General features: G+C 40.1%; 1 protein-coding gene across 6 annotated transcripts in view; it reads left to right on the top strand.

Annotated features, from left to right (window-relative positions):
* The window catches only part of RIMS2 (regulating synaptic membrane exocytosis 2), a 412,392-nt gene that overhangs the window by 71,404 nt on the left and 313,059 nt on the right, over nucleotides 1-27,929 (top strand). For all 6 annotated transcript variants that reach the window (XM_056854758.1, XM_056854759.1, XM_056854764.1 and 3 more), the window contains one exon: nucleotides 14,328-14,602. In XM_056854758.1, coding sequence (XP_056710736.1) covers nucleotides 14,328-14,602 — 275 coding nt within the window. The remainder of the gene's footprint in view (nucleotides 1-14,327; nucleotides 14,603-27,929) is intronic.

Raw genomic sequence — 27,929 nt, 5'->3', positions numbered from 1 at the left:
TTTTATAGTTTTGTAAGCTACTTTGAGTTCTGCTTTGCAAGAGAAAAACAGGAAAAATATTTAAATATATAAATGAAATTTAAATAAATTCATTCCATCCTTGGCTCCCAGTGCCTAGACTCAGTCTAGTACTAACATTTGGATTTAAGCAAGGGGGTATCACCTTCCTCTTTACTCATCCGGCTCTCAAACTTGGTGGTTATCAGTTAGTAAGTTGACAGACAGTGTGATGTAGTGGTTAAGAATGTTGGACTATTATCTGGGAGACCCAGGTTTGAATCCCTACTCTGCCATGGAAGCTTTTCTGGGTGACCTAGGGCCAGTCACATATTCTTAGCCTAACTTACCTCACAGGGTTGTTGTGAGGATAAATTGGAGGAAAGGAGAATGATGTAAGAAGAGTTGGTTTTTATAATCCCCTTTTCCTCTATCTTTAAGGAGTCTTAAAGTGGCTTTAAGACTATTTTGGTCACGTTATGAGACGACAAGAGTCACTGGAAAAGACAGTCATGCTAGGAAAAGTTGAGGGCAGCAGGAAAAGAGGAAGACCCAACAAGAGATGGATTGACTCAATAAAGGAAGCCACAGCCTTCAGTTTGCAAGATCTGAGCAAGGCTGTCAAAGATAGGACAGTTTGGAGGACTTTCATTCATAGGGTTGCCATGAGTCGGAAGCGACTTGACAGCACTTAACACACACACAAAGTGGCTTACAATTGCCTCCCTTTCCCCTCCCCACAACAGAACCCTTGTGAGGTAGGTGGAGCTGAGAGTTCTGAGAGAACTGTGACTAGCTCAAGGTCACCCAGCAGGCTTCATGTATAGGAGCGGGGAAACAAACCCTATTCACCAAATTAGAATCCACTGCTTTTAACCACTATACCATGCTGGCCGCTTTGGGCCCCCATTGGGGAGAAAGGCGTGATGTAAATAAATAAGGGTCTAGTAGGAGTTGCTTCCAGCTGATAAGGTTCGTAGGATATCTAACCTTGAGGAAGTCTGTGAAATTGTTTGGTTGTATGTCCTGTTATCAATATCATCTATGGGACCACTGTCCTACTGGACTTGCCTGAGAACAAATGAAACATGCTTAAATGTGTTCATAGGGAAGAGTGCAAACTGGAATGCCATCTGTTATGGTGTCCATTGTGGCTCCAAGAGCATGGCTATGTTAATTACCCTCTGACACTATGCTTGGTTATGTTTCAGTTGTTTTGTTCCTGTCACAAACATCTGCATTGAAAACCTACCATCTGATGGTGCTGGGGTATTTAATGAAGTTACAGATGAGGATCTGGACAAGGTTTACAAGGATGAGCAGATTATTCATAACCTAGGAGTGTCTTGGCTCTTGAATAACTTTTCCAGCCTTGGTTACAATTTCCCCACTGCTGTACTTAGTCATCTGCTGAAACCAATACATGAAAACTGCAACCATTCGTAACTAAGGATCAGTTTTTCAAAGCTCTACAGCATGAGAAGATCAAAACTAATTGTAGTCTTTGACCTAACCAACCTGCTGTTTAGCATTCTTAGCAACCTTCCACCCTTCTGAACCAAACTGCCACTGGCTTTGGAGTTATCACTGCAGGGTGTTGAGTCTTAATTATCAATTGGATGCATAATGCCAATGCGGTCAGTGCTTTTCTTCTGCTAAGCAATTTTTGAGCCATCCCATTTACACTGCCCTTACAGAAAGAGATTGTTTCCTTCCTCAACTAGGCTGCCAAGAACTAATTGTGCTGTCCCAACAGGACACTGGATTTTATTCTTGTTGTTTCATGATACCAAAAAAAGGGTAGATAACTTCACCATATTTCAAATCTCAGAGAGGTCAATGACTACATTCCACACAAGGCATTTCCTGGGAAATTATTCATATGCATTTATTTCCAAGATGCATATTTTTACATCACTTTCTCTTTCACTGCTGGTATAGTGACAGCCTGTTCAGTAAAGTGACAGTTCTGTGTTCCCCTGGTTCACAGTTCACCAAGTGCACAGTCGTGTTTGCAGCTTACCTCTGATTGCAGGGTTTTTTTTATAATATTCCCTTACATTGATAACTGGTTGTTTGTGGCTTCTTCAAAGCTTCAACTTCATTGCAGTATATGTACCTCTCTTCTTTACTTCATCCTCTGTGCCTGTGTATCAATATAGAAGCTTGTGGTTCCCACTTACGAACTCCAGTTCCTTCTGTTCTCCATGAAGTGCTAAACTCTATTGTCAAGCGTTTCTGCCATAGGACAGACCACATACCATTTCTACCCTTGCAGCCATGTTTTTCTGCTGTCCTTCTCAGCCTGTCATCTGCATTCAGCATCTATTTATTCTCATGGCATCTACAACAGGGGCTGTCATGTTTTCAAGACTCCACGTGTTCCCTGCAGCAATGGTTCCTCTAGTATTGTCACCCTTTTCAGAAACACCAATTGATTTTCCTCATCCTGAATTCAGTCCTCTAGCCTGTTAAGTTGGACAGACAGACCACTCCTGCTAGAAGTTGTCCCCTTCACAACCATAGTCACTACAGATGTGTCCCCCTTAGACCAGGGAGCCCATTACAGAGTCATTACAGTCAAAATTGCTTCATTACCTGCATCACAAAGAATCCATACCATCTATGCTAAAAAGAGCACTTACAATGAGCAATAGCTCTGATTCTAGACATTATAGAATATTCCTTACACCTCCAAAGATTGGGTTTGCGTTTTTCATCACTCAGATGATGAAGACATGTTCCATGGCTTATGGATTGTTTAGGTAACTGCTTTGAGTGAACTGGAAAACAGTATATAAATATTTGAAATAAATGGATGAATATATACCTGGCTATGAATTTCACTTGCCATGCTGAAATTCAATATAATGTATTTGTTCATTCATTATAGTTAAGCTTATTTAAAAGTTTGCCTTGTCCCCCCCCCCCCCCCACACACACTTGTTAAAACGATAATTCCTCCTTGGAGTTTGTCACTAGTCCTGTCCATACTAGACAGATCCTTTTGAACCAATGACTAGTTGTGACTTCTCTAATTCAAAAAAGTGTCTACTATGAGGTTCTCGCTGTCTCTCTCTCTTTCCCACTCCACACACACAAACACACACATTTGATGAGAGCAGTTGCTGCCTCCACTACATTCTTGAAAGGTGTGCCTCTCCAGGAGATATGTGGAATAACCATGCTGCCTTCACTTTAATCTCCCACTGTATTCCACATACTGTTCTTGTGAGATGATGTCAGCACCGAGGTATGTCAGTGTTTTAATCTTGCATATGTGTGACTGCATTGAGACCTCCAAGAAGAAAAACATGTTGCTTATTTGCAACTGATGTTCTTAGAGTGGCCACCTGCCCTCCTTCCCTGCTGTTGGCCTCCCGTCTTAGCAGTGAATGCCCTGCTAGGACGGGAGTGCTGTATGCAGCAGTCTGAAGGATCCATGTGGAATGGTGCCCCATATGAGGGTTTACGTGACTACCAACTACTTCAGCCATTGCACTCATTACATCTTTCGCCTTGCAAAACACCTTATAGATTATCTGGATCCAGCAAGTTGCTCATTGGATAGTAGCCACATGATTTGGCATGTAAATGATAGATTAGCCATGCATTTCTGGACAGAATTATTACCTTCTAAGCACATTGACTTCAATGGACTGAGAAGGATATAACTCTGTTTAGGACTGCAATTTTACAGAAAATCCTGCTTCTAAAGAAATGGAAAGCAGGATGTGACACAATTTTTTCTATGCAAAAATTCTTTTTCACAACGTGTTTGATTTGGGTCAGAAGAACTGCACTGGCGGAAGGGTTAGCCTCTTCCCCCATTCTGTGGCCTTGACAAACTGAGCTTCTCTGCAACTATTATTTACTTTTTAAAAGCCATGAGAAAAGCTGTAATGGATCTTCCAAAATGCATCTAGTTAGGGCCCTTAGAGCAGCTGTTAGGCAGCAAAAATTATTCACCCATTGTCTACACTTTGCAGAATATTGTTGACTTTCCCCCCACACAAACAGAATTGAATTTTTGAAATAAAGTTTTTGCTTTTTTATGTAGTAACTCTTTAAAGTAATATTTCTTGCTTTTCTTCTCTTGGATCAAAGGACAGTATTAAAATATTAATGTTGTAAACCTTGGACGCTATCCTAAGAACAGTTTGTAAACTGCTTAGGATAGCAACTAGCCCCCCCCCCACTGGTGTAACATTGTAGATGCCAGAAATTGGTAGTCCAGTTAACAGGAGCGGGGTTTAGTCAGTGCCTGAGCCCCCTCAGTTACACTAGCGAACGTTCCTGTTGAGTTCACTGGGGTGAAAAAAAACAACTACTCCCATAGTGCCACAGCTTAGAATACTGACTAAAATAGCAGTTAATCAGAGCTCTTCTAAGCACTTTATCAGAGATTCATAATGTGGTGCCCTTGGGCTCCATGACACCTGTCAATATGTTTCCACTTCCTCCTTCCCTAAAGCATCTCTTTTCCAAAACAAAGAGCCAATCTAGACTCTCCTCCACCTTATTGGAACAGGAGGTGCTTCAGAAGAGCTCAGGAGGCATCACTTTTGTGTCAGCGGTGGGCACCCATTTGGAAATGGCTGCCTTCACTCAATGTTTTCAAAATTCCAGAAATGCCCACAGGCTGAGCAAAGCTGGGAACATTTTGCATTATATAAACCCTAGCCAGAACACTCTCATCTTGGGCACTTAGCATGGTGGTAAACACCTTTGACCTCATGTTGTTCACACATGCACGCACATGGGGGAGGTAACAAGAACTCTAAAGAAAGGGCACTTGACACAAACAGCAAGCATGAGGACAAATACTGTTATTGCATATTGATAACATTGTTCGGTTCAGAACATTCATAGGTACTGCACCTCAAGTCATAAACACCAAGCTGGACCCTCTACCCCTCCCTCTGGGAATGCAAGGCTAATGCCCCCCACAGAAGTAAGCAAGGGAGGGATTTTCTGCCTCTAATGTGGACTGTTTCACATGTCACTCTTTCCCCCAGTGCAACATGTATTCACTATGTGATCAACAACCCGTCCCCCACCATAGTTGCCTCCTGTGTCTCCCACACTGGGAGCAAAGAGCACAAAGGAGAGCCGCCTTTGGAGATATGCTGGTAGAACATCAGCACAGTATCATGTCAGTGTCACCCACATGCAAGTAGGGGAAACAATAAATGCAACAACACCTTTATGTGACTACCAACTACTCCAGCCATTGCACTCATGACATCTTTCGCCTTGCAAGATCAGAGCCCCATGGAGCATCCTGAAAAAGACTGCAAGCAGAGATTCAGTATGACTCCCTACAAGGAATGGGTAACTATTGCACTAATATTTACATTATCTTCCCCAACATGTAGATCCCATTGTGTGGATAAGGGCACGGGAGATATAGGAACTGGAACTGCACTATGTGCAACCTGTTTGAGTCTGCTTGCTGTTTGTTGCTGCTGCTGAACTTGCTGTCCTTGTGTCTTTCCTGGCTCTTTGCAGGCAGTTCTCCAAGAGGTTCAGAGATCAGGATGTATCATATTTACAGTGCCGTGCCAGTCACCTGCAGAAGCTACAACACGACCGACAACTACAGTGGCCAGTGTGTTTTTAGCAGCTCTGCTGTGTAGTTCCTAAATTTGTAGGTTGGCTCCAGCACTGTGGCAAGTTTTTTTCACAGGAATTTGTTTGGCAAGCCAGGTTGTGCATATCACAAATAATAGGGACAGCAATACATGTGATTCTATAGTCCGTCCATGCAGCTTTCAAAGGCATAGCAGACTTGATAGACCAAGAGAGCTGGCAACACTATTCATCTGACTTGCTTTCAGAACTCCATTCGTGACGTTGTCCAATAAATGTCTGGATGGTTTCATAACTGTGTCTCTTATTTTATTGGGGTTCAGTAGATAAGGATGAGTTTCATAACTAACCTCCACTGTCTTCAACATGGGACTTGCGCTGGGAGGGGCCAGAGAGGTTGTCCACTGTCTGCCTAGTTGTGCAATGTTATGGGATAAACTCGCTTTGGTTCATGATCCCTTTGCTCTCTACTTATTTTACTTATTTTCAAAATTTGCATCATGCCTTTTTGCCCTTAAAAGGGCTGCCAAGGTGGCTAACGATTTAAAGCATACATGTTAATATACATTATAAAACCATTAAAATTAAACCTGCCTCCCAAACATAGCTCATTAAAACAACTTTAAAAAGAGTTTAAAAAGGAGTTATACATATAAAACAGTTAAAATACGTACAAAATATAAAACATTGGTTAGGAAAGAGGGATCATTGAGGGAATGCCAGACGTGGTGGAGGAAGTGGCGTGTGCTACTACAGACTCCAGTGCGGTTGCTCTGCTTTCTCTCCTCAGAAGTGGCAGTGGTGTGCTGATGTGGGTGGTCTTGTATTAGTCCAGCGAAATGACTGAACATTTCTTAAAATAGTTATTTCATGACTAATACACATTTTTTGTTAAATAGAAAATATTGTTTCTTTATAATGAAACATCTTTTCAAAGTCCTGACTGCTTTAACAGTGTGATACCACAAAATTCATCACCATAGTTGTTTCGGTAATATAGGTGAGCTAGAGCCTCCCCACGATCCAGCAGGCTATTGTGAAACGGAAAGAACCAATTATAACTAAGGTCAAGAACCTTTAGGCAAAGCTGAACTTGGTTTTTAATCAGCCTTTTCCTCATTTGTGTGGCACGCAAGAATAGCCAAATGCATCAGAATGTATAGTGTGTAAGGGAATTGGCTATTTGCCAGTTTGGTATTGTCCTTGCTACTGCATGAAATGAAAGGCTGCAGCGCAGACTAGTGGTCTAGTGAAAGAATGCTGAGTAGGGATGTGAAAGCCTGAGAAAAACCCAGAAAAAACAACGACCTTTTATCAGTTTTTCCTATGCTAAGGAAAAACCGCTCATATGAACTATTTCCTCTTTTGGAATGAGTGATTTTACTCCCTCAGAATGAAAATTTTTCTAGAAGGCAATCAGTGCTATAATGTGGATAAAGATAATACATTATTGAAGAGGGTTTTTTTTGTTTTCAGTGTTGTAAAATGTAACTTGATAAGTCAATACGCTGGTCATCCTATATGAGATTGTTTCTGTCCAAATAATACACTGTCTTTTGTTTACTACAAAATCCGTGTTTCATATTCTCATCCTGTCAGATTGCAAAAATTAAGATATGTGCACTATGGTAGCATAGAGTGCAATATTTTGATGCTCTCGCTTTCTCTAATATAGGGCGTATTTATGATTTTGCTTGTAGAAAACAAAACATTTAGAGAACAGTCTTAAGCAACTTTACTCAGAATCCTACTGAAGTCTATTCAATGGGCTTACTCCTAGGAAAGTCTTCCTAGGATTGCATTTATACTTTTAAATTCCATTAAAGTGCCAAGAAGTACAATTTTATATGCTAAGTTATAAACGATGCATTTTATGTTAAAACAGTAAAATAAATTTGATAAGAAAATTAATGTTGTATATATTTTTGTTTTCCCCCAAATTTCAGTCCCCCCAGCCCATGGCTTCAAAACTGTACATCTCTAAATATAAGAAAGGGAAAAATCTTGAATGCAGTTTAAAAAAAAGGCTATGAACTCCATAAATATTAATTAATGGACCTTGGAATTATATTTTACCGTGAGGTCCATGCTTTCTTTATAATAGTGTGTTATAAAGCACAGCATAACCTGGGTTGAACGTATTAAGCGTTCAGCCAACATAGCATTTGATACAACAGTGGCCCTTTTGGTTTTCAAAGAGATCCATATCCTTTCTGGAATTCCAGGTTCTGGTAAAACTATAGCCCAATTTGCACATGACACTACACATATGAGTGGCCTCTTGAAATGCAACTACTTGTAGTAGTTCCACTTTGCAATGGTGCCTCTGAAAAAGGGTACGAAGCACCATGCCACAATAGCATTACCTGCACCTTTGGTCACCTCATCTAGTTTGGAAAGAGTTACTGATGAGTCAGGGTGGCATTGGAGGCTCAACATATAAAAGCAGCTATCTCAGGACATGCATCTGTCTCCTCCATAAAGGAAGAAGGCTGAAAGGCTTGCCAGAAAAGAGGGTGGGATATAAATGTAAATAATAAATAAATAAATAAATAAATAAATAAATAAATGTTTCATGAACCAGGGTTGGATAGGGGCTTTCCCCTTTCCCCTCAGTATAGGGTTTGTCAGCTTTTAAACTGGTCCCTCTAATGGTCTCTTTAATATAAGTTTTATATGCAAATAATTATCAGGTGATGTAGTTTAGCTTCATGCAATAGAAAGCATCAACTGCTCTGGGCATTATACCTCTATGGAAGCAACAGGGTGATCCCCTCGCCCAGTTAGCAACTTTGCTTCAGTAGCCTCCCTGAAACAGGAGAATCAAGTTGAATATTTCAGCCACTCTTTTACAAACCTAAGTGAGTCCTAACATTTATAATTATGTCTAGTGTTCCTTGTAGGCTCATGTGACAGTGATGAGGGGCTGGCAGATGAGTCTGCATTATGTTAAAAAAAACTTTAAAGGAATGTTTGCTGTCTGGCAAGTGTTGCCAACATTCCCAAAATGCCTTTATTCTGTGCCTTCACCTGGTTTGCAGTTGGATGAGTATAGCTCCAGACAGTATTCTGAATATGGATGTTCCACCCGTTTATTTAGTGGCATTAATACTTACTTTTAATCCTGTTTTTAGTAGTTAATAATGTGAGTTCTCTTTTTCACTTGCATAAGATACTGAGTTGATATTTTCAGAATTTTCCACTGACTGCAAGATCTCTTTGCAGGCCAGACATAGCCGATTTTAGAACCTGTTACTATATAATTGCCAGAATAATCTTGACATACAGTACACATGATCAGATTACAATCTTTAGCAATGATGCTCTTTGAGTTAATTTCAGTGTTGGTGCAGCATCATCCCTCTGTTATGCTGCAGAAGCTTGGCAGAGCTTTGAACCAGAGTGCAGGATTTTATATCCACTGGGGAAAGAACAGGTTTTATACTCATTTTAGCAACTTTATTTTTGAATAGCACCCTACATTTGTATGTAAGGTTTCACATTTACCTTGAATGAGTGGGTTTTTTTCTGAGTAGATGGGAGTAGAATTGCATTGTATATATTTTTTGTTAGAATTCAGCAATACCAGTACTAGGCACTAGATGGTGATTCAGTCTTTGCTATGAACAACCAGCTCTCTTAAAAATAATGTGATGTGAGTTTTCAAAATAGATTGTATTTCAGATTTTTATATGAACATTTGCACTTATTGAAATCAGTTTAGAAGATATTAATGAAAATTATCCAGTAAAACTTCAAACTTTAGCTAGTAAATAGATAATAGCTGCAGTTTTAGGAATTTGTGTTATTAGGGTTTGTGTTATTACATTAATACATAATTATTTCTAATTTTAAGATGGTTAACTACTGTTGTTAGTATAATTAGCATTTCCTAGTTGCTATACTCTTATAAGAAATGATAGATGTTTTGAGGTAATGTAATTTAAGAAGAAGAGGTGGTTTTTATATGCCGACTTTCTCTACCACTTAAGGGAGACTCAAACCGGCTTACAATCACCTTCCCTTCCCCTCCCCACAACAGATACCCTGTGAAATAGGACGGACTGAGAGAGCTCTAACAGAGCTGTAACTTGCCCAAGGTCACCCAGCTGGCTTTATGTGTAGGCGTGAGGAAACAAATCCAGTTCACCAGATTAGCCTCCTCTGCTCATGTGGAGGAGTGGGGAATCAAATCCGGTTCTCCAGATCAGGCTCCACCACTCCAAACCTCCACTCTTAACCACTATACCATGCTGGCTCTCTCTCTCTCTTTTACTTTAGTAGATGCAATGGCTATAAATTAAAACAGGTCATTGGAAAGGTTTACAAACATGTCTTTGGACAGTGTCTTTGGACATGAAATCCCCCACCAACAGTAGGGCAAGAGAAGGGGAAATCGAGTGGTCAGGTCTGCTCTGGCCAGTCAATGCCAGGATCAGGGCAGTGGCTGCTGAAGGAGCAGTTTGGTCTCTTCTCAAGGCGGCAGCAGGGGATGCCAGGCTGGCATGTGCCCATCAAGTCTGCCTAGGAAGCCACATCAAAGGTGCAGATGCCTCAGGTGTTTCTGACTGATCTCGGCCCTCCGCAGGTTTTCCGCCATCCTCTTCTTCACGGCCTCCCTGCGGGCTGCATCTGGATCACATCTGAATAGAATTTAGAATGACCTGTAACAATAATCTTAAAAATGGATGACAATATTTTATTGTAATTACAAAAAACCTTTTTGAAGTGCCCTTGCTTCATCACTATGTAGCCTTAGCACATGAACATACCTCTAGTCTTATTTAAAGCAATCATGGATTTAAAAACTGATGAACTGCAGCAGGACTATAATTATTTTGTTAATTTCTCCACCCTGCTTTTGATAGCAGAAGTGAACTCAACAAAGCTCCTTCATAGCCGCTTCACAGGGGGACATAAAATGTGTAATCCCACTGTCTATCTCTGGTAGAAATCTAGTAGTGTTCTTTATTAAAAAGACCATACAGCCATTCTGCTATCATACCTCTCCCGGAATAAAATTGTCTTCAGCTTCTCTTCCATCTGTATTCCACAAGGACTGATGTAGTGCTGTTTGCATTGCTGATAGATTTGTGAGAAGTTTATGATAAAGAAAAAAAGTGGTTGAGGTGTGCATCACAAGCTTGCGTGGGTAAGCTGTTGGTTAGAGTATGCAAGAAAAACATGAATGCTTTACAGGGGAACATAAAGAAGGTTTTTGACCTATGCCATTGTTTGTCATTGTATAATCTGTAGCTGCATGTGGTGGACCCAAAGTGGCTTACATTGTTCTCCCCTTCTCCATTTTATCCTCACAACAACCCTGTGAGATAGATTAGGGTGAGTGTGTGTGACTGGCCCAAGGTCACCCAGCCAGCTTCCATGGCTCAGTTGGGATTTGAACCTGTGTCTCCCAGATCCTAGTCCAGCATTCTAACCACTACACCATGTTGGTTGTCAGTGGTCATGTGACAGCCTGTGAGGTACCACTTCTTACTCAGCAAGCATCTTGCATGAATGTGAACCTGTGTTGAACAGGATGCTTGCTAGATCAGAAGCAGCGTGTTGTGTGGTATTTTCCCTCCACCTGAAGCATCCCTTCTACCTTAGCAAGTGCTTTGCAAAAAAATGAGAGGATGCCAAGAAGCCTCTGGAATGTCTGCTCATTGTGATCTGGAGGTGGGATGAGATCCTGGGGGCGGGATATTGGTGGCTGCAGAAGGGCAAGCTTCTAAACCATTGGACTGCTATCTCTTGTAGTGCTAAACAAAAGCATGCACTGATGGCTTCAGTATTATTATGGGAGCATTCTCTAATTTAATGCTGCAGAACTTGTTCAGCCTTGGGGACTGGAGGAAGAAGAACATTGACACCAGGTTAAGGGTTCTGGTTGCTGACTGGGGTGGATCCAGCCATTAGGGTTGGAGAAGTTGATCAACTTTGATATAAACAAAGGCAATGTTACTTTTGGTGTGCAGAGGAAAACTGAATATATGTAATCATGTACTGACTTGTGAATAATCTGACAAAGGGAGGTAGATAAAGCTTTTAGAAATGGTTAATAATAAAGGAACTGTGATGTTAATAATCTTGAGTCAATAAACTCTGAAATATTTTTGGCTATTGTGTGTGCAAACAGGGTTGCCAAATCTTTTGTTACACAAATATTACACACATTGTCAAAGTTTGCCCTGTATAATTATCTTGTCACTCATCAGGAAGCCACAGACAGTCCTTGTTCTTTTCAAGTGTATATATGTTGAACATAGTTTCAAACACTTGGTTTTGCATTCACACCTACATTTTTAAGTGTACAGATAAAAATCTTAGGTGTATGCCTAAAAATATAATGTGTGAAACATAACAAACCGTTATTTATCCATACCTTGCTAGGATTCCTGGTAACGTAGTAGAACTGTGTAAACCAGTATGCTGGAAAATCCTCAGTTTGCCTATTTTTGATATAATTCTGCATTTGAACGATTCATTGCTGTTAGACAGATGTCTTCCTGTTTTACTGCTTGGAAGTATTCTAAGAACACTTCTAAAAATGCTATTGAACAGCTATGGATTTTTAGTGTTTATATAGTAGCGGACATTACAGATCTTTACTAGCAGTAATGTGAGAAATTGTGAAAAATACATTTACTTGTTATATATGTGTTATGTGGCATGATCTGTTGAAGGGCTAAGATTTAAATTCTGGATAAAGAATATTTCTTGTTGTTTCTGGTATTTTAATCCCAAATTTATGTAGGGACAAATACACATATCCCTTAGGCATTTAGAAAATATGTGTGTTTTTACTACTACACTGAGAAGAATCTGGCGTCCATTATGCCAGCTGTCCATTATAAATTAATCATTGACTTAGGCAGGTTTTCTTCAGCGACTAAAGGAAGTGGTTATCCATTCATTACTTAAAAACCCCTGGAGAAGAATGATGCGGGCAATTATAATACAATCTTTAACCTGCTCTTTCTGGGCAAGGTGATTGAGAGTGGTGGCAGAGCAACTCCAGGTCTTCTTGGATGATGCATCTGCCTTTGACTTTTTTCAGTCTGGATACAGGCCTAGTTATGGCCCTGAGACAACATTAGTGGATGGTCTTTTTCTGATTGTAGAATCAGAGTTGGAAGTGACCACCAGGGTCATCTAGTCCAACCCCCTGCACAATGCAGGAAATTCACAACTACCTCCCCCACACACCCCAGTGACCCCTGCTCCATGCTCAGAAGATGGCCAAGATGCCCTCCCTCTCATGAACTGCCTAAGGTCTTAGAATCAGCATTGCTGACAGATGGCCATCTAGCCTTTGCTTAAAAACCTCCAGGGAAGGAACACTTACCACCTTCCGAGAAAGTCTTTTCCACTGAGGAACCACATTAACTGTTAGAAAATTCTTCCTAATGGCTAGAAAGGGCTATTGTTGTTGTTGAATTTATAAGCAGCCTTTGATACAGTGGATCATGCCACTCTGTTGAGACTTTGGAGATAGACTTAAATGTCAAGAGATATATTTTGGAATGGTCCAATCCATAAGAATTACTTAAACCATTCCAAATGGACAAGATGGAGATAATGCTGTTCAGTAAGAATGAGGTCTTAAAAGGTATTGAGCTTCCCACATTTGATGGGGGTCAGCTGACTCATTGAAGAGTTTAGGAATTACACTAGATCCAGCATTATTGTTGGAGAAGCCAATTTATTTAGCTGCGAAAAATGCTTTCTTCCATCTCCATTTAGTATGAAAGATGGCTCTAGCTACATGGATCCATGCCACAAGGCTAGGCTGTTTTAATGTGCTCATATTAAGGCTTCCCTTGAAGATAACTCCAAACATTAATTTGGTACAGACTGCCATAGCTCATGCTAGGCTAGTCTGTTTTAATGTGCTCAGCACAAGACTGCCCTTGAAGACGGCTCAGAACATTAATTTGGTACAGGAAGCCACTGCTCAATTACAGTTAGGAGGTAGACAGAGTGAGCATATCACCCATATTTTGCAGTAACTTCATCAGTTAATGATTTGTTTCCTGGTTCAATTCTAAGTGCTAGTTAGTACCTATAAAGTGCCTCCTTCGTGGCTTGAGAACCACATAGGTGCAGGATAGCCTCTCTGATATATTTTGCTTATCTGAACAAGGCCTTTTCAAAGTGCTGTCCTGCAAATGGGTGAGATTAGTGGCTGCTGGTATGGAAACATTTTTTGTTGTGGCCCCCACCTGATGCGATGTCCTGCCTGATGAGGGCAGGAGAGCCCCCACACTAGTGTCATTCCATAGGATTTGCAAAAACAACTTTTTAGGAAGGCATTTCTATGAAAGGGATACTGTTGTAGTTTTTAATATCTACTGAAAGTTTGTAAATAGTTATAATTGCTAATTTTTAATTGTTGTAATTTGCCTTGAGTCATCTGTGAAAAGGAAGACTATAAATGAAACAAGATAATAATAAATAGTGGACTTTAGTTAAATAAATAATATATCATAAGACTTTTAAATTACATTATTTTTACATTGTGCATTTTTAAGCCTACATGTACATTTTTTAAATAAAAGTATCATCTGCTTCCATTTTCTGTTTGTCAAGAATTGTTACTGCTAGAGGCAAAATACCATTAGCAGTATTCATAGGCCTGTTTCTGAAAATGGAAACACATATTCATCACATAGTTGTCTTGTAAATTATTCTTGTTTCTTCCTGTAATGAGTATTTCTTTTACATTTTTTACATAGGTAATGTGGGTATGTAACTTGTGCCGAAAACAACAAGAAATCCTCACAAAATCTGGAGCTTGGTTTTATAGCAGTGGAACAAATACACCCCAGAAGTCTGATCAAGAAGGTTTTAGAGTGCTGCGGAACGAAGAAGCACCTAAGGAGAAAATAGCAAAGCTACAAGAACAATCTGTATCAGCATTGGACCGAGGCAGATCTCAAGGGCTCACAAGGCAAGACTCCATCAACGGCTCAGGAGGGAAGCATCAGGTGCCAGGTGACACGGCAGACAGGTAAGTAGTTAGCTCATTTCTCTCCTTAGAAACCTCTCTTAAATTGGATAATCTTAGCATCTATTTTAGCTTTGCAAATCTTTTTTAAGCTTTTTAATCTGTCCCTTTAGCCCCTTTTAACTAGTAGGCCAGGCCCCAAAAGAGTATTGCACCTGGACCTAAGGCAAGGGTCACAAGTCACTGCTTTCTTTCTTTGGGATTCTTTTAAAGAAAAGTGGCAGAGAGAGAACTACAGAGAGAGAGAGAGAGAGAGAGAGAGAGAGAGAGAGAGAGAGAGAGAGAGAAGAAAGGTGGTCAGATGCAAAGGGGACACACACTCACAAAGTTACTTTATTTTGTAGCCACATTAGTCAAATAGCATCTGACATTATAATGCTTTGAAATTCTGTTCTTCATAAAAGGTAGACAGTTTGCCCTGTCTGTGAAATATGGCACACTGGTGCTGTATCCTGTCCAAATGTTAGAAAAATAACCTGTAAAATAGCTGGACAACAACAGTTTAAAAATTATGCTTGGCTTCCTGTTCAGTAATTTTTGTTGTCTTTTATTGTGCAAGGAAAACCGTACACAGAATCTACATTGCCAATATTATAATTTTCCAACTTTATGAAATATTTCTTGCAGTGACAGATCTTTGCATTAAAGACAGCACCATTTTCAATCATTGTTTCCTTGTAGATGCTGGTAAAAAGTTTTACTTTCTTTTTAGGGAGGGAGGGAGGGCTGCAAGAGAGAAATAAGATACTTCAAAATAAATTCTTGAGCTGAGAGGGAGCATGTTCCTTTATCCCATTTTCAATCAGTGTTTCCTTGTAGGTGCTGGTAAAAAGTTTTGCTTTCTTTTTAAAGAGGGAGGGAGGGCTGCAAGAGAGAAACAAGATACTTCAAAATAAATTCTTGAGCTGAGCGGGAGCATGTTCCTTTATCCTAGCTGTGATTAGGACAAGAAATGCACAGGGAGTAATAAATTTGTTATTGCTGCCAAAGGTTGATAAGACGTTTGCCCCCATTCTGAGAGTATGCCTGAAGAGGTCAAACTCAGAACCTTCTCCAAGCCATGTGAGCTTTGAAGATTCCATATTGCCAGGATAAAGTTGCAAAATGAACAAGCTACAGGACTATACATTGAGAGATGAATTGTTTGGGGTGTGGCCTCTCCTGCTGTTTCTGAAGCTGCCTCCTGGTAAAACTGTAAACCCAGGAACAAATTTATCCAAACTATATGTAGGGCAAAAATGTGTGGAGAGTTATGAAAAAAGAATGCAACTTTGTAATTTTGTCCTGTAATACTGAGTGGGTAAGTGGAATGGACGCATATTTTTAAACACTATTAGTTTGGTGAATGTTTCTGCAGAAAGTAAGTGGCAAAAAATAACGGCTTCCTGTTTTGGGGCTGCAAGAAAAAAACCAGCCACAGGGTTGCCAACCTCCAGGTAGTAGCTGGAGATCTCCTGCTATTACAACTGATCTCCAGCTGATAGAGATCAGTTCACCTGGAGAAAATGGCCGCTTTAGCAATTGGACTCTGTGGAATTGAAGTCCCTCCCCAAACCCTGCCCTTCTTGGGCTCCACCCCAAAAATCTCCCGCCGGTGATGAAGAGGGACCTGGCAACCCTACAGCCACTGGAACAAGTTATTGCGATGACCCAGGAACGGGCGCAGTTGACTCACCAGCTGTAGCTGGGCAAATGCACTCTGTGCCACAGCAGCCACCTAGTTTTCTAAGGTGACCGCTGTGTCAAGTAGCACTCCCAAGCTGCAAAACTTGCTTTTTGAGGGGACTGTAACCCCATCTACGACGGGTCTGCCTTTCTACTAGCCCAGTGAACCTCTGTCTTGTCAGGATAGTTTTATTTGCCTAGAGTTTCTGAACTTTGACATGTTGCCAGGACATTTACGTATTTATCTTCCAGTTTAATGATTACAATTCTTTACAGATGGAAGTTTGGATTTTCAAAGTCTAATAGGAGTCTGTAGGCTATATAAATCAGCAGGGATATATGATGTTTACATGCAATGCTGGCTATAAAATTTTGATTATGGTCAATGCTTTACCTTTAGGATGATAAGTTTAGAATTTAAAATCGTGAAAATCCTGACAAATTTATCCCCCCTCTTTTAAATGTTTCTGTGCTGAATTAGTATTTTTTGAAAAATGTAACCAAACAGAGCTTTCTTATTAAAACTTGCCAAATCAAATTACTTTTTAAATGTCCTGCTCATTGTCCTTTGCTCCAATTTCAGTTGGCAGGTTAAATACTGATCGGCTCCAAGTGCTCCTTAATTATATTCATTGTCTTGAGAGATACAATGCTATGTCTGACAGCTGACCTCATTGTTAAAGGGTGATAGCACAAGAATATTCATTGCTCATTTTTCTTTAATTATGTATAGGAAATAGAATCTTGTGGGCCCCTTATTTGTTACAAAAAGGACAGTGGAACTGTCAAGAGTGTAGTTCTCAGTGCTTGGCTCAGTTGTATGGAGCCTGAGGCTGTGTGAACCAACTGTGCAGAGCATCTCTTAGCACTGTGATTAAAACCTTCCTGGGACTTCTGGGCATGGATCTGCAAAGACAAAGTTGCAAGCAAGATAAAGTGTAGCTCAGTTTCAGTATATTACATGGGAAGATACAATAGCTAGTTTGACTATCACATGGGAAAATGAGTAGAGATGGTTTAGATTAAAAATTCAAAATCATAAATGATTCTATGGGAGTTCTATGGCAGAAGAAACTCATGGAAGTGGATCTTGGCTGCCTTCACTTTTTTCTAGCATGCACTATGTGTGCTCCAAAAAACCTCTGGTGAGGGTCAGGAGACCTTCCTAAACAAAATGTACCATGGCCCTGAGGGCTGTAATTAAGAGGGAGACTGAGGCAAAATAATTCCCTTCTCCTCCCTCTTTCACTGGTGGAGGGCTTGTTCTTCTGCTCACAAAAGAGGGAGGGAGTGATTCTACCAGATTAAACCTGTTTACTGTGCCCCTAAATCTATGATGCATGTTCTTTATGAGCATTCCCCAACCCACAACAGAAGATTTTTGATTATGAAGATCTGTTTTTGCAAGCTCTTTCTGCTCCTGGTTCTACAGGATTCGGTCTTTCTTCCATGTTTTCCTAAATAATTGATCAGCCTATTATACAATACTTACAGTCTCAAGCAATAGTCCAGCTGTCCAGTGGATTACCTGAGAAAGATTTTAATTCATCTTGTGGTGCCTTTTGAGATTCCCAGTACCACCATTAACACAACAAAAGAAAGCTGTATTCTGGTAGCATGATGCTAGTTATTGCAGTCACGGCATGTCACTTTACTTTGCATTGAGGGTGGGGGATGTCTCTATGATAAATTTTGCAACCAGAATAAATTTTGAAAAGTAACCACTGATAATATTGTGTCTTTATTGACCCAAAAAACAAACAGCACAATGGACCACGGTAGCACAGAAGCTCTGTAGGGATCAGGGAGCATTTAGAGCAAGCTATATATGGAGAAATTAAGGTAGACATTTTGGATGAGCTGCATTCTGATTATTTGCCCCACACGCCCATCATTTTGGCTGGCATGCCCCTGTGCACCATCTGCCTGCTGCACTTAGGAGGCTCATTACTGCTATCTGCTCCCATTTATTCTAGCAACATTTGGCCCTGTCTGCCTCCTCCCCATGCCAGCAACCTGGCTTATCAGATGCCAGCAGGGATCTAGGGGAGTATACAACCTGGTGACCATTCCCTTCCCTCTTGCAAGAGTATACCTGTGCACACATTGGACAGCTCCCTCCCAGTGTGATCTGCATTCTGAACACAATAGAGATCAATAACAGTCAGGGGGTGGGGACTGATTCCTATCTATCAACTTCAATCATACAGCAAGACAGTTGTGCAATAATTTAAACATCTATTTAACAAAATCAGGAATATTTATGTATGTATTTATTATCACAGTCAACGACCAGCATAGGAATATTGAAAATACTTGGAAGAGTTCCTCAGGTCTACACTGTACAGATGCAATGGTGGCAGCAGCATATTGTTTCCTGGCCACCGTTACTGCCAGTTAGTAGACTTTAAAATGAGCTCTAGCCTGTGCCTTATTGGATTCATCATGAGTCTTTCTTTCTGTCACTGTAGCCATCTCCCTTGTGTTTTCATCGCCCCTCAGTAATCCAAGGGGCTCCCTGGGCTGTTAGATCTGAGACAGGGTGCCTTATGAGCAATAGTGTCAATTGCTCAGGTCATTTCCTCATTCCAAAGGTCAACCAGGCCATTGACAGGAATGCCAACCATATCAAAAGGAAAATCCTCTACTGCCATCTGAAAACTAGTTGGATCTATCACAGTTGGGAGAGGTTAACTTCTCCTCCCTCCTCCAGCCAGGTCTCAGTGATACATGCCAGGTACTAGATGGCTGTTGTTTTTCTAATGACGGACCTAGCGTTTAAAAGCCAGACATTATAGCCCAGCTGAATGTTGATATGATCACTGGCATCACCCTGGCTAGAAGGGGCAGCAGCCCACAAATATCTGATGTCCATTTACTTTCCCTAATGTTCTTGTCCCATCACTATATCTCCCCCTACCCCACACCCTAATGATGGTGGCATTAGCACTCACCCCGTTCTGCTCCCCTAAACACATCCCCAAGCATCAGGTGAGAAAAGAACAAACAACTCTCACCTGGATCTTGTCAGGACAAGTAAGTTCAGAGACCATTTCCCGCCTGGCACTGGACAGTACAAAATCACAAAGACAACAACCAGCTCTCACCTGGTTTAAGACAGACCAACAGAATGGCATACTCTCACCCTACCTTCTGCACAAGATAGCAGCCCAGTTGTCTTCTGCAGGGCCTGCTTCACATGTGGGGAATAGCATTGTTTTGCCAACTGCTGCAGCTCAGGACATATTTAGGGCTTTAATTCTTCATCGAAACCTCAAATTGTATGCCAAATGGCAAGAGCCTTGGAATAACAAATCATATTTTGATGATATGTTTGAACATTACACTTATATTTGATATTGAACAATTTGAAAGCTTTATGTGATTAATAAAATGCCTTTTCACACAGACAAAGAAGGGCTGAATTGTACATTAACAGAAGATCTGTGACTGGATCTCCCAGCATTTTTTAAATGTTAGAAAACAGAAGCTTGGGGTGGGTGGGGAGCCTAATTTGTATCATTTTGAAATGTATAATTTATATCTGCACAATATTATTACTGCAAATTAATTACCATTTAAAACATTTTGACAGCCTATTTGTATTCACAATTTGGGTAGTTAAAGAGCACTTAAAGGGTAGCTTCTCTCCTTCCTTTCAGTGCACAATTATATGTACAATTATATGGGATAGTAATATATTTATTTATGTTTATTATCCTGTGTATCCAGAGGCTTGCTGTGTGCAAAAATAGAACTATGAGATGATGTGTATTTAAATGAGGTATTAGAACTGAGCAATCCAGGGTGAAAAATACTGTTTTGAAAGCATGGTTTAGTTCTTTCACACTGAATATTTTCCCTCGGTGTCTCCTTCACTTGGTACAAAGGTCTTTTAGAAGAATCACTCATCTGAATTCTATATTTCTTGATCCTTATTTGCACTGTGCTGCTACACCTACATTATCTGTTCCCCATTGTCCTGGTCCAGGTACAATGTTTTTGATGCTGTACATGAGATTGGGAGCATGCTTAGGTCCAATGCACTCTTGCCCCTTTCTCCCACCTAGATATCCTCCCTCGTTGAAGTTGCAGCTTCAGGTCCCAACCATATGGCTTTCCTTTAATAATTACCTTAAGATGCGCTTTTCTAAAATACAGCTGGCTTTATTAACAACAAACACTCTTGATTATCTGTGCTTCTGTAATTGAGTTCAAGAGAAACCAACATTACTTTTTGCTGTCCTGTGTGACTCTGAAACCAATTTTATTTAAAGAATTCCCCTAGCTACTTGAAAAACAAATCTTAATGTTTCAGCATCCTCTGGCCTGATAACTTTATACAAGTTCATTTTTTAAAGTTCCATTGTTGTCAGAGCTATGAGTAGTCTGAAAGTGGTTCGTGATGGTAGGTTTATTTCAGAATCCTTTCTTGCAGGTTCTCCATCTGCTGTGTGTGGTGTTGTGACCATTTACTTTCTTGTAGTCACAGATAACTTTGTCTTCCCCACCCACCTTTTCAGAGATCCTAAATGTGTTATTCTCTGGTATGGAAGTTAGCTGGGTTGCCATCTGCTAAGCAATGATATCACTGTAGGAAACTAAGTTGAGTTGGACAGCCAGCATGTTAGAGTGCCATAATAGTATCTTGAAGACCCAAGTTTGAATCTCCACTCTCTCAGCCTAATCTATCTCATTGGAGTGTTGTGAGGATAAAATGGAGGAGCAGACAATGATGTAAGTTACTTTGGGTCCTCATTGGGGAGAGAGAAAGGCAGGGTATAAAGTGAATTAAATAAATAAATTTCTGCATCTCATTTACTTGGTTGTCCAGAATGGGTTTCCACGGCTTTAGAATGTTGTGAATCCAGGGTCACAAAGTTAGTCTACAGGTAATTTTTAGTATCTTCCATTTTAAGCAGAACTCTTATGTATTTCACTAATCTCACTCCAATTAATACTCTCATTAATTCAAGCCATGAAAGTATCACTTTTTTTAGTGGAGCTACGGAGGATTTGGAAGTGACTAAGCTTACACCCACATACATGAGGTAGGTAAGTGCACTGTATGTTTTCTTGCTGGCATCACAAAATATGTGTAGCTGCCTCCTTGGCAGTTGAAGGAAATTACAAAATTAAGACCTCTGCCAAGTATATAATATTTATGTGTGGTTATTTTGTTTACACTTGGCAGAGGTCTTAACTTTGTGTATATATATTCATGTGACAAACACAAAAATCCAAAAGTGTGTATCAAATATCATAACATTATGTCCCATTAACACTTCAAAAAAGTAATCAATGGCTAAATAATAACAATGCTGTATCTAGTATGTGACAGTATCAAACATACCACTTAAATACATATTTTAAGGTTACGTAAATCTGCAGGTTGCGTAAATTGCATAAGATGATCTCCTGGGTACTACTCATTTTAAAAAATTCTTTAGTTTGTTTTTAACCTTACCAATAACCAGAGACAAAATAAGTAGTTCATATTATGTCACATAAATCTTGACTAAAAATTCATCAAAAGCATTTGCCATTATAGCAATGTGAAGAGAGATAACAATGACCCATCTGAACAGATAACTTTTTCTCAAACCAGTTGCCTTCAATGTGTAATATGTTCAGGGAGCTCAACTTATGCAACTTATGCAACCTTCAAATTTATGTAGCCTTAAAATGTGTATTTAAGTACAGTAATGACCCGGTGCTTGCACAGGGGACTATATTTACTTTATCTTGTTGTTTTTTAGCCATTGATTATATTTTTGAAGTGTTGATGGGACATAATGTTATGACATTTGATACACACTTTTGGATTTTTGTGTTTGTCACATGAATATAGATGCATATATTTATGTGTGGTTACACTTTGCAGAGATTTTAACTTTGTAGTTTCCTTCTTTCTTGTTTTTATATTGGGATGTCCAGTTGTCTGTGGGCTTCCTTGAGGCACCTGGTTGGCTATTGCATAAACAGACTGCTGGACTTGATGGACCTTGGTCTGATCCAGCATGGACTTTCTTATATTCTTATGTTCTTATGTCCTCTCTTCCCTTTTCTGTTTTTGGTCCTTGGTAGTTGAACCATTTCAGTAAACTAAAAAAAGCATCTTGGAATTCTGAGCTTCTTCAACTGTGGTATCACTATTTCATGTGCCACCTTTAGGCCAAATCATTTGGTAATTGTTAATTTAATTGGCAACCTTGTTCCCACAGTTCTTGGGAAAGACATAGTACCGTCAAAGATGCTAGTACGCTTTGACGCTGCTAGTACCATCAAAGATGTATGCTGAGCATTGTAGTACCAATCTGTGTGTGGGAGGGTATTTTTGTTTCATGCATTCTAACAAGGTGTGAATTTCAAATACAAACTTGTCTGCCTTTTCCACATCACACCTTCTACCTTCAAAGGTGATGATCCCTGGATCTGATTTGAATTGACCAGGATGGGTTTACCCACTTTAACATGCCAGCATACTTGCAGCAGTTTAGTGTTTTCCATTTATGAAGATCCACTCATGCTGATGACAGTATTTCTGTGGTTCTTGCGTACATACTATGTACCTATTCTATGCTATCAGTTCCTGATATGAAATAATAATGTAAAAGGCATTTACATGTCTCATAGTAATCTTGGTCATACTGTTTCAAAATGTCTTATGGTGGCTGCAAGAAGACAGGAGCTGGGGAAATCCAAGAAAATTCTGCTGAGAATTTGTAGTCCTGGTTCTTGTTAGATGTATAATGGTTCCTCCATCCACAAAGATGTCACAGTATCTCAGTTGCCTTTCACCACTAATATATGAAAGAATTTGCCTGGCTGCTGTAAAGACCACTGTACCTTGAAATAATTTGAACAGAATAATATGCAGTCAGGATTCAGCTGTGATACAGATAATATGCAGTCATTGAATGGGGGGCAGCCCCGTTTCATGGGAGGAGTGTCAAATGCTACTCTCAAATCTATTGAGTTACTGTAGTTAGAACTGTAGCAGATGGAGAGGTAGCTCAATTCTTCTTCTGTTCTAGATAATTTTGTGATGGTGTGCAGTTAAAGGAACTATCATCATCCTTAGCTCCAACTTCACTTCTAGTTAGAATTGCTGTTTCCTTTTGAGAAATCTCAGGAGCTCAGGAAATGCCAGGGGTTATATTGAAGGACCACCTCCAATATAGAGAGCCCTATAAGAAACTGCCTGCCTACTTTAGTTGGCTCTGCAGTTCCTGTATTCTTCCAGCAGGTGTCACCTACTGCTGCAGCTCACACAAGAGCTTTTACAATTGCCGCTGCCACCCCATGGAACTAGTATCCAGAATTAGTCCAGAGGACCTGTCCCTCCTAGCTTTTGAGAACACTGGAAGGCGATCTTATTTGAAAGGGCCTTCTGTGGAGGATATGAGATGAAATCTGAAGTTTACTGAAGTCTCAAAAAGTGTGAAAATGGCATATGTTTTGTTTTGTTGTTGCTGAGTTTTTAGGTAAATTGTTGAGTTATTTTCATAGGTGTGATCATTTGCTGTGCAAATATGATTTTAATCGTTTTTATATGCAGACCTAACTTTTGTGGAGGATGGGGCATAATTTATGAAAACAACTCCTAGGGACTCCAGACTGCAGAGCTAGATTTTACAGACATGCTAATACAGTATAGCAGTATCTGTGTTTTTTTGTTTTTTTAAACTGGGGTCAGGCTTATTAGTTTGTTCATACGAGCACCAGTAACTAAAACTTTCTCTCTGAATCTGTCAGTTACAATCTGCCTTATCTCCTTTGTTCAGAGAGTTACTACCTTCTTGGATCAGGGGAATGCTGTGGACATAATTTATCTTGACTCCAGTAAGGCTTTTGATAAGGTTCTACATGATATTCTTGTTGACAGGTTGGTAAAATGTGGTTTGGATCCTATTACTGTTAGGAGATTTGTAACTGGTTGACAGATGGCACCCAAAGAGTGTTTGTTAATGGTTCCTCACCCTCTTGGAGAGGAGTGACCAGTGTAGTGCCTCAGGGATCTGTCCTGAGCCCTCTGTTGTTCAACGTCTATATAAATTACTTGGATGAAGAAATAGAGGGGATGCTCATTAAATTTTCAGATGATACTAAATTGGGAGAGTTAGCAAACACAATAGAAGATAGAGCCAGGATACAGGGTGATCTTGACAGGCTGTAAAACTGGGCTAAAACGAACAACATTAATTTCAACAGAGATAAACGTAAAGTTATTCATTTAGGTAGGAAAAATCAAATTCATAATTGGGGGGACTTTTCGTGGCAGGGTTTTTTTTTGCTGTCAAGTCACATCTGACTTATGGCAACCCATGGTACATGCAAAAAGGATCTAGGAGTCTTAGTAGACCATACACTAAACATGAGTCAGAAGTGTGATATGGTAGCTAAAAAGGCAAATGTGATTTCTGTATCAACAGAAGTATAATGTCCAGATCTTGTGAAATGATTATTAGACCTCACTTGGAGTATTGTGTTCAGTTTGGGGCACTGCAGTTTAAGAAGGATGTCAACAAGCTGCAACGTGTCCAGAGGAGGGCAATGAAAATGGTGAGGGGTCTGGAGACCAAAAGGAAAAGTTGAAGGAGCTGGGTATGTTTAGCCTGGAGAGGAGATGATTGAGAGGTGATATGATAGCCATCTTCAAGTATTTGAAGGGTTGTCATATAGAGGCTGGAACAGAGTTGTTTTCTGTTGCCCCAGAAGGTCAGACCAGAACCAACGGGTTCAAATTGAATCCAAAGAGTTTTTGGCTGAACATTAGAAAGAACTTCCTGACAGTTAGAGCAGTTCTTCAGTGAAACAGGCCTCCTTGGGAGGTGGTAGACTCTCCTTCTTTGGAGGTTTTTAAGCAGAGGCTAGATGGCCATCTGACAGCAATGCTGATTTTGTGAACTTAGGCAGATCATGAGAAGAAGGACAGGAAGGGATGAGTCCGTGCTAAGCTCTTGTGGCCCTTTCTTACATGCCCAGGGTAATCACCACTTTGGAGTCAGGAAGAAATTTTCCTCCAGGCCAGATTGGCCAGGGATCCTGGAGGTTTTTTGCCTTCTTGTGGGCATAGTGCAGGGGTCACTGGGGGAGAGGGGGGAGGTAGTTGTGAAATCCCTGCATTATGCAGAGGGTTGGGCTAGATGACCCTGGAGGTACCTTCCAACTCTATGTTTCTATGAGGGGGAGGGAGCATTCAAACTCACAGTATACTCTCAGGGTGCAATCCTAAAAACACTTTTTTTTTTTAGTAAATCCCACTGGAAAATGTGGAATGTACTTCTAAGTAGACTTGCTTAGGAGTTATCTCCTGATAAAAACCATGAGGCATATCTCAAAATAGAGAGGGAGAAATAAGGCAGATGACTAAACTGGAAAATGTTGTAATACCCTCACATTGACTGGGCAAAAATATGCTCAAGTCATATTGTAGAAACAAAATTAGATATCATATATGCACAATGGAACAGTTGATCACAGAGCCAACAAGAGGCGTAGTGACCCAGGACTTGGTTCTGAGTGGAGTTTGAAACCTGGTGCAAGATGCAGGTATTATGCCGATAGGGAACAATGACTTCTGTGTATTAGAGCTAGATTGGAGTCCAGTAGCACTTTAGAGACCAAGAAGATTTTTGGGGTATACATGAAGGGAGCTTTGACTTCCAGAAACCTATACCCTGAAAATCTTATTGGTCTCTAAGGTGCTACTGGACTTGAATCTAGCAGTTCTGCTGCAGACCAACATGGCTGCCCTCTGATGCTATATATTTTCTGAATTCATGCCCGTAGAAAGTTGCCCTCGAAGTCCAAAACAAGAACATCTAATCCCAAAATTTACAAGAAGACCAGTCAGAGTCAAGTTAAAAGGGTGCTTAGAACTGAGGCCCATATATAATGCATATCTCAAGTCTAAAAGGATGCCTGCATGATTAATGGTACAAGTCAAGGAAGTCATAAAAGGCAAAAAGAAAAACAAACCCCTGTCATTAAAGCAGTGGAAGATTTTCTCGAATGAGGTGAACAGAAAGGAGCATAGGTTCTGGTAGAACAAAGCAATAAGATGAGCAAAAAGATAATTTAAGGAGCTGATTGCTAAAAACATCAAGATAAATAATGAACATTTCTTCAAATATGCCAGTAGCAGGAAACTGGTCAGGGACACAGTTGGGGCTTTGGATGATCAAGGAATTAAAGGATTGCTTAAGGATGGGGAGATGACAGAGAAACTGAATGAATTCTTTGCATCTGTTCTTTCTGTGGAAAGGGGCTCACTGTATTTAGGAAGGGTGTCTGAAGTACTGAGTCAAATTGAGGTGATGAGAGATTAAGTTTCAGGACCTCTAGACAAATGGGAAATTAATAAATTTCTTAGTCTGGATGGTATACTCCCAGGAGTTCTTCAAGAACTGAAATGTCAACATGTTAATCTACTAACCAGTATATTTAACTTGGCCTCCTACCAGAGGACTGGGAAATAGCAAAAAATTAAACAGATTTTTAAAAAGGGGTCCAGGGGATTCGGAAATTATAGGCCAGCTAGTCCAACATCTGTTCCAGGTAAATTAGTAGAAATTGTTATTAAAGATAGGATTCTTAAGTACATCAAGGAACAAAGTCTGCTGAAGGAAAATCAGCATGACTTCTGCAAAGGGAAGTGCTGCTTCTCCAACCCTTTGGTGTTCTTCATGAAGGTTAACAAGTATACGGAAAAGGGCAATATGAAATACATTATATTACTCTAAATTCCAAAAGACAAGGAACCTCACTGAAGACTTTTGAGTAAGCTTAGCAGTCATGTGATAAGAAGACAAGAGGACAAGTCCTCTTATGGATTAAAAATTGATTCTCGCAAGGGATGGAAGTGAGCAGTGGGAGCTTACAAGAATTGATATTGGATCACACTGTTTGTCCATAAATGACTTGGAATTGGAGATCAGCAATGTAGTAGCCCAGTTTGTGTATGGTACCAAATTATTCAGAATTGTAAAAAACAAGGCAGATTGTGAAGAACCCCAGGAGGGTCTTTCTAAATGTGAATTCTTGAGATAACAATGTGAGATCGTGGTTTTAGCAGATAGCTTGATGAAAACTCAATGTGTGGAAAAAGGCAGGCTCAGTGCTGGGGATTATCAGGATAGGAATAGAAAGTATTTATTTATTTATTTATTTATTTACATAGTTTATAGTTCACCTTTCTCACTGAAATTCAAGGCAGATAAAATAAAACTGCAAATATTGTAGTGTAGACAGATTCATGAAGGATAGTTTCAACCCGGGAACCTTCAGAGTCAGAGGCAGCAAACCTCTGAACACCCATGTAAGGGGCATCATCATCTTGGCCTCTGTACCCTGTTTGTTGTCCCTCCGGGGCAGCTAGTTGGCCACTGTGTGAAACAGGCTGCTGGACTAGATGGACCACTGGTCTAATCCTGCATGGCTCCTCTTATGTTCTTAATACATATTACCAGCTATTCAATTTTGGCAAAGTAAAAGGGAACATATTTATACTGTCACAAGGTGTGCTCATGACAGTCGACTGTTGCTTGCCATTTATAACTTGATCAAGACATTGTGAATCCTGAAGCAGGCAAAGATTCATTTTAACAGATGGGCATGACTCTAGGGTGCCCAGTGGCACTCAATGCACAGGAAATGTGCT

Source organism: Euleptes europaea, chromosome 8 (assembly GCF_029931775.1).
Source record: "Euleptes europaea isolate rEulEur1 chromosome 8, rEulEur1.hap1, whole genome shotgun sequence".
Classification (NCBI taxonomy): Eukaryota; Metazoa; Chordata; class Lepidosauria; order Squamata; family Sphaerodactylidae; genus Euleptes; species Euleptes europaea.
Note: the sequence above shows the minus strand (reverse complement) of the source record. Positions and strands in the feature narration are given on the sequence as shown.